The sequence below is a fragment of the Cebus imitator genome, unplaced genomic scaffold (assembly GCF_001604975.1).
Source record: "Cebus imitator isolate Cc_AM_T3 unplaced genomic scaffold, Cebus_imitator-1.0 Scaffold253, whole genome shotgun sequence".
Taxonomy (NCBI): domain Eukaryota; kingdom Metazoa; phylum Chordata; class Mammalia; order Primates; family Cebidae; genus Cebus; species Cebus imitator.
Genome location: NW_016107568.1, coordinates 2,847,647 through 2,856,567, shown reverse-complemented (window position 1 = coordinate 2,856,567; position 8,921 = coordinate 2,847,647). Strand labels below are relative to the sequence as shown.

The 8,921-nt window shown below is 54.7% G+C and overlaps 1 protein-coding gene and 1 long non-coding RNA gene across 2 annotated transcripts in view; one reads left to right on the top strand and one right to left on the bottom strand.

Annotated features, from left to right (window-relative positions):
• Positions 1-40: 40 nt before the first annotated feature.
• On the top strand, positions 41-828 carry LOC119467014. The gene is made up of 2 exons (XR_005195529.1): positions 41-137; positions 573-828. It is a non-coding gene; the product is annotated as an uncharacterized LOC119467014 (long non-coding RNA).
• A 2,138-nt stretch (positions 829-2,966) lies between these two features.
• The window catches only part of SLC43A1 (solute carrier family 43 member 1), a 30,013-nt gene continuing 24,058 nt past the window's right edge, over positions 2,967-8,921 (bottom strand). Inside the window, exons 10-13 of the mRNA XM_017498990.2 lie at positions 7,788-7,944; positions 7,458-7,531; positions 5,637-5,760; positions 2,967-3,667 (exon numbers count right to left, since the gene is read on the bottom strand). Of these exons, the coding sequence (XP_017354479.1) occupies positions 3,521-3,667; positions 5,637-5,760; positions 7,458-7,531; positions 7,788-7,944 (502 nt within the window). The 3' untranslated portion in view covers positions 2,967-3,520. The remainder of the gene's footprint in view (positions 3,668-5,636; positions 5,761-7,457; positions 7,532-7,787; positions 7,945-8,921) is intronic.

The following is an 8,921-nucleotide window of genomic DNA, read 5'->3' as shown; positions in this document are numbered from 1 at the left end:
TTCCCCTTTCCCTCCTCTTCCCCTTCCCTTCTCTCCCTCCCTTCCCTGTGTCCATCTCCTCCACACCTGGTACCATCACACAGAAGCAGAGAGGACTACACTTGGTGAAAGTTTCAATTCTCCCGCATTGAGGAGGGGTGGGGGCCGTCTTTGCCGAGTCTTTCCAGCCCACCAATCCCTTGCCCAGTGTTTCTAGAAAAGAAGGGCCTTTTGCATCTGCTTTAAGTAGGAAGCTGATTCCTGAGTCCCTCAGATCTGCTGAATCAGATAGCCAAGAGAGCCCTGGAATCTGCATTTTAACAAGTGGAGGTGGGTTGTGAAGACCTCCAGAGTTTGAGACACACATCAGAAGTGGAGTGGTCGGTGGGGGGGCAGACAGGAGAATGCGAAGGAGGAAGGGGTCACACTTGGGGAAGGTTTCAGACAGTACTGCGCGGAGAGGGTGATGCCAGGTGTGGGGAACAAAGGATGGAGGAGGCAAAGTGAGTGGAGCCCAAGCCAGACGGGGGAGGAGGGGGCATCAGCCAAGGGGAGACAGGACAGCAGCCAGAAGCCGAAGCTGACACTTTCAGGGTACGCCCCGCCCTCTCTTCGTGGCGATCTGAGATCCAGATCGTGGAGACCCTGGAGAGGCCCCCGACCTCGTTTCTGGGGCGGGGGTCAGAGACAGAGCCTCATCCCGGAGGCTCAACACGCGGATATCTGGATAGGCGTCCATCACTCCCCTGGCCAGAGCCCTCCACCCCTCCTCGAGGTCCGACCTTGTCCCTCCTTCTACCCCACAGTCCCTGGTCCCAGCTCATCTGCATAAAGCTCCAATTAACACGTTTTTCCTATGCTATTTGCGATCCCAGAACTCGTTTCCCGCACCGAGCCCGTTTCCCGCACCGAGCCCGTTTCCCGCCGCCCCCTCGCCCCTGGGATCGCGGCCGCAATAACCCTTGCGACCCGGGCCGCTCCCCGTGGTCCTGACCCCGCCACCCCGTCCTGCGGCGGGGGACTGGGGGTGAGGGGCGCGCCCTAGGGCGGAGGATCGCGCGGCGGGGTCTGCGGCGGGCCAGAGGCCAGGGATCTCCGGGAAAAAGGCAGGCGCACATCCACCCCTCTTTCTGGGAAGAGACGGGGAGGGGGGCTTCTCCTGGGAGACTCCGGGCGTCGAAATTCCTCGTTCCCTATCCTCCGGCCCCCGCACCCCTCCTCCTCACGCACCCTCTCCCCTCCCCAGCCATCTGTTCCACTCCGCAACGCCGCGACAAACACGGCTCCAGCTCGCTTCCGCCCCTGCCCAGCCCCCTCCCCAAGCCCGGGGGAGTGGGGGAGTGAGCAGACGCCCTTCTCCCGGAGGCCGAAATTCCTGCTTCCATCTCCCGCAGGGGCTGGCTGGCCGGCAGCAGGCGTCGAGACCCCCGGCCACCCCACACACCCCTCCGTTACGAGGGTCGGTGAGGCTGCAGATTACGCTTGCAAGGACAGGGGGCGGGGAGGGTGCAGGGAGAGTTTAAAGGACGGGCACGGCAAGCCCCAAGTCGGGGCTCTGGAGCCCGAGACCCGGGAAGCAGCAAGCGTTTTCCCCCTTGGGTCGCCACCCCCCGCACCCCGCACCCCCGCACCCTCTGCGCCAGCAGCAGCCGCGCAGCGCCGCCTGCCGGGCACACCAAGGGCCCGGCGCGCACGTGGGGCTTCCCCCGGGGTCCGTTCCGGCTCGCGTTTAACCTCCCCAGACTACTCGCTAAGTGAGGATCCCGGACAGAGGGTGCAGAGACCTGCGCGGGCCCTCTAAAAGCCGGCTGAACCCGCTTGTGGGTGCGGTCCAATTCTGATTTCATATTTTGCAAAAAAAAAAAAAAAGAAAAGAAAAAAGGCAGTGTTGGAAGTCGGGAGTCTGGGCTCAGAGCAGCCAAGGATCTGGATGTGACTTTGCCAAGTCTCCAGACCCCTGTGGACAGGTTTTCCTATCTTAAAATGGGTGGGTCAGTCTCACTTATTAACTTCTCAAGAGAAACAAAGGGAGGGAAGATGGTTTATCCCGAATGCTGTCTTACAGTGCCAACCTTTGGAGGTGGGGGAGGATGGCCAAGGCCTCTGAGGTCACTGCTAGCCCCAAGGGCAGCTGAGAACTGGAAAGCAGCTTGGGACCTCCTTTCTGCAGAGCTGTCCTTTTCACAAACTGCTGAGGTTCCAAACTGAGCTCCACCACCTTCCACTGTGTGCCCTCGGGTATGTGCCTTAACCTCTCTGGGCTTGTTTCCTAGAGCCACAAGAAAGAATGACAACACCCACCTCTTGGGCTATAGGTTGGCTAGAATGAGATAGCTGCGTAGAACAGACAGATCCTAAGCCAATGTTAGTTTTCTCTTCACTCAGGCACTTGCTCTAACCCCCCAGGCTCATGTCCCAAGGGCACAAGCAGGTGCAGGGCTGGATGAGTAAGATTCGTCTTTCTGTAGGATCTCTTGTCCTCAAAGATGGTGTCTTCTCCGGATGTAGATAATTTTAAAGCCTTGCTTTATTTATTTATTTACTTTAAAGCCTCAATTCAATGTTAAAAGTAAATGTAAATATAGTATAACAAGGAAGCTCAAAATTTGCATCAAGTTTGAAGATAAAATAGGAAGACTCCAAAAAAGTGTTACTTTCGGCAGGCCCTAGGGATGCTATGGTGGGAAAGTTTGAGTCATACCTTAGCATTCTTTCTCAAGCATTCTGCCCTAATCCCTCTGTATGGAGAAAAGCCAGCTTCCTGGATATACCCCAAATTCTGGGAAGTGGGGGGCAGGATCTGGACTCCCTCCAAGCACCAAGGGCAGGGCATGGTTAGGAACAGGGAGGTGAGTCAGACAGCCAGAGGTGAACGAGCTGGCATGTCAAGCGTCCTACTTAATGCCCAGCTGAGCCTGGGTGAAGAAGGATGGGGGTGTGGGAAGACATCCCCCACCAACCGCCAAAGACAGGCGCACACGAGCCAGTCTCTCCCTTCCCTTTTTATTTCCTCTAAGACTTGAAAGAAGCAGCACCAGAGAGGGAACCCGCCCTCCTGTCCCTGGAAGGGGCTGACCCCCAACCTAGGACACAGCCAGCACCCCAGGCCCCTTTCCTTCTGAAGGGCAGGCTGTCTCTCTCACATTCACACACAAAGACCCATGCATGTGTGCCTACTCATGGCACATGAGACCTTAGGGCCGGCCTGTTCACCGATGCCCCCAGGAGGCAGACTCCTAGAAGGGGAGAAGAGGTAGCTCCACACCCTGGTCCCCTCCAATCCAAGGAATAAGAAGGCTCAACCCCTCTAGAATTGGGACTGTCTTCAGTCAATGGAGCGTGGCTTTGGGGGACGTTTTTGAAGGTTTTTTTTTTTTTTTTCCTTTTTGCAGTCTTTACAAAAATAGAACTTCTCTTGGTATTTATAAATCCACGGCCCCAGCTCTGTGTGCATGTTACAGGTAGAAAAGCCATATGGGGCACTCCTTTTGGTTGCTCAGGACTTGACTGCCTGTCATCCAGGTCTCCGGGTCTCAGAAGTCTATGCAGTCACCTCAGAGCCACGAAGCACCTTCAGTGGGCCTATCCCGTTGACGGTGTACTCCTTCTGGAGCCGGGCACGGTAGTAGAAGAGGTAGGAAGGCAACAGGAATCCCAGGAGTGAGAAGAGCAGGAGGCCCAGATTCACCTTTAGGGCAAGGAGGGAGCAACAGAGTCAGGCAGGTACTCATCTGCCCTTAGCCTCCAACAGGGAGGAGAAGGTGGCCATTTTTCTCCTGAGCCAGAATAAATACAGCTAATACTTATATTTATTTAATAAATGTATTTAATAAATAGAGCTAATCTGTGCACTTGTAATCCCAGCTATTCGGGAGGCTGAGGCAGGAGAATCGCTTGAACCCAGGAGGTGGAGGTAGAGGTAAGCAGAGATCACACTATATTGCACTTCAGCATGGGAGACAGAGCAAGACTTCATCTCAAAAAAAAAAAAATTCAGCAATTTTGCAAAGTGGCTGAGACTGCTTGTGTCTAACAAGTGGCAGGGCCTGGTGGATGCCCATACCATACAGCACTCTCTGGGTAAGTGTGAGGAAGACACACCACTGTAGAGTCTGGGCTGGTCAGGCTGCTCCTGAAACTGGACCTTTTGGGCTCACCATTCTGACCTTTGGAGGTGTTAACCAATGGGTTCCGGCTCAGGGTGGCGAGAGGTTGGCTCTCAGACACAGCTCCAGGAGCTGGGATGCCCAGCCTGGTAGACAGAAGGCTTGAAAGGCCCAGGACACATGGGCTCTGACTCGGTTCGCATACCACTCTGCATTACTCAGTGTGACTTTGGGCAAATAATGGCAATTCTTACCGAGTGCCTCCTTCTTAGGGCTGTTGTGGCAAAGATGTAAGTAAAAAAAAAAGTTATGCACAAGGGTCGGGCGTGGCGGCTCATGCCTGTAATCCCAGCACTTTGGGAGGCCTAGGTGGGCGAATTACCTGAGGTCAGGAGTTTGAGACCAGCCTGGCCAACATGGTGAAACCCCATCTCTACTAAAAATACAAAAACATTAGCTGGGCGTGGTGGTGCATGCCTGTTATCCCAGCTACTCGGGAGGCTGAGGCAGGAGAATCGCTTGAACCTGGAAGGCGGAGGTTGCAGTGAGCTGGGATCACGCCACTGCACTCCAGCCTGGGCAACAGAGTGAAACTCTGTCTCAAAAAAAAAAAAAAAAAAAAGTATGCATCATGCTTAGCACATGGCGAGTGTTCGGTAAATGGAAGCGGTTATTTCATCACAGTCCTTGCGGGAGGAGGGTTTATGTGTTGGTGGCCCCACAGGGCACATGAAAGATCAGCAGCAGAGGAGTCAACGTAAGGAAATGCCTGTCTACCAGCAGCAGGCCGCTTTGTGCTGGACTGGGTGCCCCGACACTGAGGATATCCAAGCTAAGAGGGAAGAACCCCCTTTTCAGGGGTGCTGGAGACAGGATCCCATGCTAGGTAGAGCTGTGTTGAACCAATTGTGCCTGAACAAAGGCCCAAGAATCAAGACTGGGCCACTTCAAAAAGCACCTGAAGTTTATTGAAAATGACATGTAGGAGCCAGGCGCTGTGGCTCACGCCTGTAACCCTAGCACTCAGGAGGCCGAGGTGAGATCATTTGAGGCCAGGAGTTAAGACTAGCCTGGCCAACATGGCAAGACCATGTTTATCTCTACAAAAAACAAGACCACGTGTATCTACAAATTTTTTACAAATTAGCCGGGTATGGTAGCCATCACCTGTGGTCCCAGCTACTCAGCAGGCTGAAGCTGGAGCCCAGGAGTCCGAGGCTGCAGTGAGCTGTGATTGTACCACTGCACTCCAGACTGGGCAACAGAGCAAGACACCTTCTCTATAAAAAGTAACGATAAATTAAAAACACAAACAGACTCCTAGGCTCAGGCTGAGATATCCTGATTCGGTGGGCTGGGGAATCTGGATTTTTAAAACACTCTGTGGGGGGGTCTCAAAGGCAGGCAACTTGGGAACCTGCAGATTAGAGGCCTCAGATGAGTGAGGGATAGCACCACATACAAGATGCCTCTGGCCACATACAAGGCCCCACCCCTGCCCCCAAGAGAGTGGCTCTAACTCCCCCTCCCCCCACCAACCCTGGTTTTTACCCAGAAGGGCTCTCCTTTCAGGGTTTCCACCATCGCCATGAAAAGTGGCTGCTGCAGCAAGGCGAACACAGCACTGATGAGGGACTGCAGGCCGGTCAGCGTCCCAAAGTGGTTGGATGGGAACCTGTCCACGAGACGGGGAGCATCAGGGGTGCGAGGCCCTCTTCAGCCCAGGCCAGCACCTGTCCTATCCCCTCCCCAACAGGGTCCCCATTAGGCAGGCAGGGTGGTGCTTCAGTGTTCAGGATCTTTGCATGGGCCCTTTGGTTCCCAGCCTTCAGGGCAAATGCAACTTCAGGGCCACTGAGCTGAATGCCGACACCCCCTGTATGTGTGATATTAGCAGGCGGCTCAACCTTCCTGAGCCCCACTTCCTGCGTGAATAACAGGGAGGGCACTGACCTCACAGGACTGTCCACTGTAGTCTGTCAACAAATATTTAGCCGAGAACCTACTATGCGCTAGGCACTGCTCTAGGTGCTGGAGAGATCGCGATCAAGCAAGCCCACAGATTCCTGCCCTCCAGGAGGTGGCCTTCCGGCGGAGCAGGCAGCGGTCAGACAGTGAGCAAGAGAAACGCACAGAGTGTTAGGCAGCGATACACGCTAAGGAGAAAAACCAGAGGAGGAGGCAGTCGAGAGGCTGCAACTGTGCATGGGACAGCCGAGGGAGGCCCCACTGAGGACAGTCAGGGAAAGACCCAACGAAGGAGAGAAGGCTAAGTAAGACTGGGAGCCTTGCAGATATCTGCAAAAGAATGTTCTAGAAACGGACTAGTACCGGCAAAGATGCCAAGCAGGGAACACGCTTGGGACTTCCGGAGCACTAGGAGGCCACTGTGGCTGTGGCAGAGGAAGCAAGGGAGGAAGGGGAGCTAGAGAGGAGGGAAGTGCTGGGACCAGATCTTGGGAGGGCTTTTTAGGACACAGTAAAGCCTTTGGCTTTTACTCTGAGACAGATGAGATAGGACGACACAGAGTGATGTGCAGAAAGACTTATGTCCTGACAGGTGACTGCAGCCCCTGTGTTAAAAATAGGCTGAGGGAGGGGGCAGGGCAGACGTGGGGAGACTAAAGGCTGCCACAGTAATCCAGGCTGGAGATGTTGGTGGCTAGGACTGGAGAGGCAGCAGTGGAGGTGACAAGAGGGGTCAGATTTGGGGTATGCGGAAGCTGCTGCTGGCTGCACCGGGGCTGGACTGAACACGGAGGGTAAGGGAGAGAAGAATCAAGGAAACTCCAGGGTTCTGACTTGAGCAGATGAAGGAAACAGAGCTGCCCTCTGCCGAGACGGCTGCAGTGAGGCTGAACTCAGGGACGGATGGTCGAGGACCCTGCCTGCTGCCTACCCCAATGAATCACTCGATAATGGTTATGATTCTGTCGTCACTATTGTAATGTCCTGTTACTCCATCACACACACAGGGGAGAGTCCCTCAGCAGCGCCCAGCAGGGGAAACCGGGAGAGAGAAGTGGGGACTGTCTAACATGAAGAGGAAAATCATAAGGCAAATGGCTGCCCTTGGGAAATTTCAACAGGGTGGGCATGGAGGGGAGGCCACTCCAGGGGCCATTTCAAACAGCAGTCACAGGACCAAAGCGTCATCACGCCAGGTATTTCAGCTTCCTCTAAGGGAAGACGCCAACAGGGGGAGTCAATTACAGCGGGGTAAGCTGCCTTTAAGGAAGTAAGCTCCCTGCCATCAGAGGGGCTCAGAGAGGGAGGGGTGCCTTAGGGGATGCCTGGGGCCCTTCCAGCCCTGCCCTGGATTCTCTGATCACGGGTGCAAAGCTCAGGAAGGCATTTCAGCCCAACACTCACACGGCAGCATAGAGGCTCCCGCAGGCCGAGTGGAAGAAACCTCGAACAATGGTGTGCAGGAAAAAGGTCACAAACTAAAACCAAAAAGAGCATGTGAAGAGGTTAGGAGAGTGTGTGGAGGCTGGAGGAAGGAGGGGTAGGGCGAAGAGGCCAACTGGGCCTCAATTCCTACCCCCTTGCCAATCCAATCTACTATAAACACTTCCTGGAGAACCCAGAAAATAGATCCGGAAGACCAGAACCATGCTTCCGGGAAGGCAGATGCTGGGTGGACCATCCCCTTGGAGGAGTCCCGGGAGGCAGGGAGAGGGGAAGGATGGAGGTGGGTACCTGGAGGTGTAAGTTGTTGATGAGGCAGGTGATGCCAAAACCCACAAGCAGCAGGTTGGTCAGGGTAAAGGCGTTGATGGCATTGGTGAGCTTTTGGATCTTGCAGTAGCGTGGTTTGATGGATTTGGTAGCAGCCCCATCCCTGAGGAGAACAGGAAGTCACTGGCTGCTGCCTCTACATTCCCAGAACTCCCTGGTTGTCAGCCTGGCCCCTCCCGCCTCAGATGTGCCTTCGCCGTTGGGGCAGTAGAAAACATGGGAAACCCACAGACACTCGTGTTCTCTAGCTCCATGTTACTCAAAGTGCTGCTCCCCTGTACAACGGCGCAATCATCAAAGGGGCTGCTTTCTTAGCCTGCAGATTCACAGACCGGATCACTGAGCCCTCGGAATCTCAGTGGGGAGATCTGCAAATCTACATTTGGACAAATATCCCCCACTAAGTGATTCTCATGCACACTCGAAAGTTTGAGAACCAAGGATGGGAAGGAAGGTGGAAAGCAGGAGGCTCTCACGCTGTCTCTCATCGGAAGTCCTCAGGAATGTGTCCCTGCCCTGGACAAAAGCAGATGCCCTCCTGGGGACAGCAGGTCGGCCTGGCTGTCCAGTGCTTCCTCTCTCTGGCACGATCGAGGACCCTGAGGCCAGCTGAGGACAGAGGTCAGTAGGCTGGGGCGAGGACAGGCGGCCCATATGTCCTGGATAGAAGGGCCCTGCTAGGGAAACCTCGTCACATTAAGGGCAGAGGTAGAGGAGGAAGGCCAGTACCAGGGCCAGGCTCCGCTAGCAGGGAGGGAAGCCGCTGGATTTCCTTCCTTCCCAGTCTCTTTCTCTCATCCTCTCAGGATAAACAGGGACTATTTGGATGAACACGAAAAGAGCAAAAGCAGTCACAGAATCTGGGTTCAAGACTCAATGGCGAATCCCAGCTACTGGGGAGGCTGAGGCAGGAGAATCACTTGAACACGGGAGGCAGAGGTTGCAGTGAGCTGAGATTATGCCACTGCACTCCAGCCTGGGTGACAGAGCAAGACTCTGTCTCAAAAAAAAAAAAAAAAGACTCAATGGTGTTCTCCAGCCAACAAGACAGCCCCCAAGGATCTGGGCTTGTGAAATTCCCCCACTTTGTGCAAT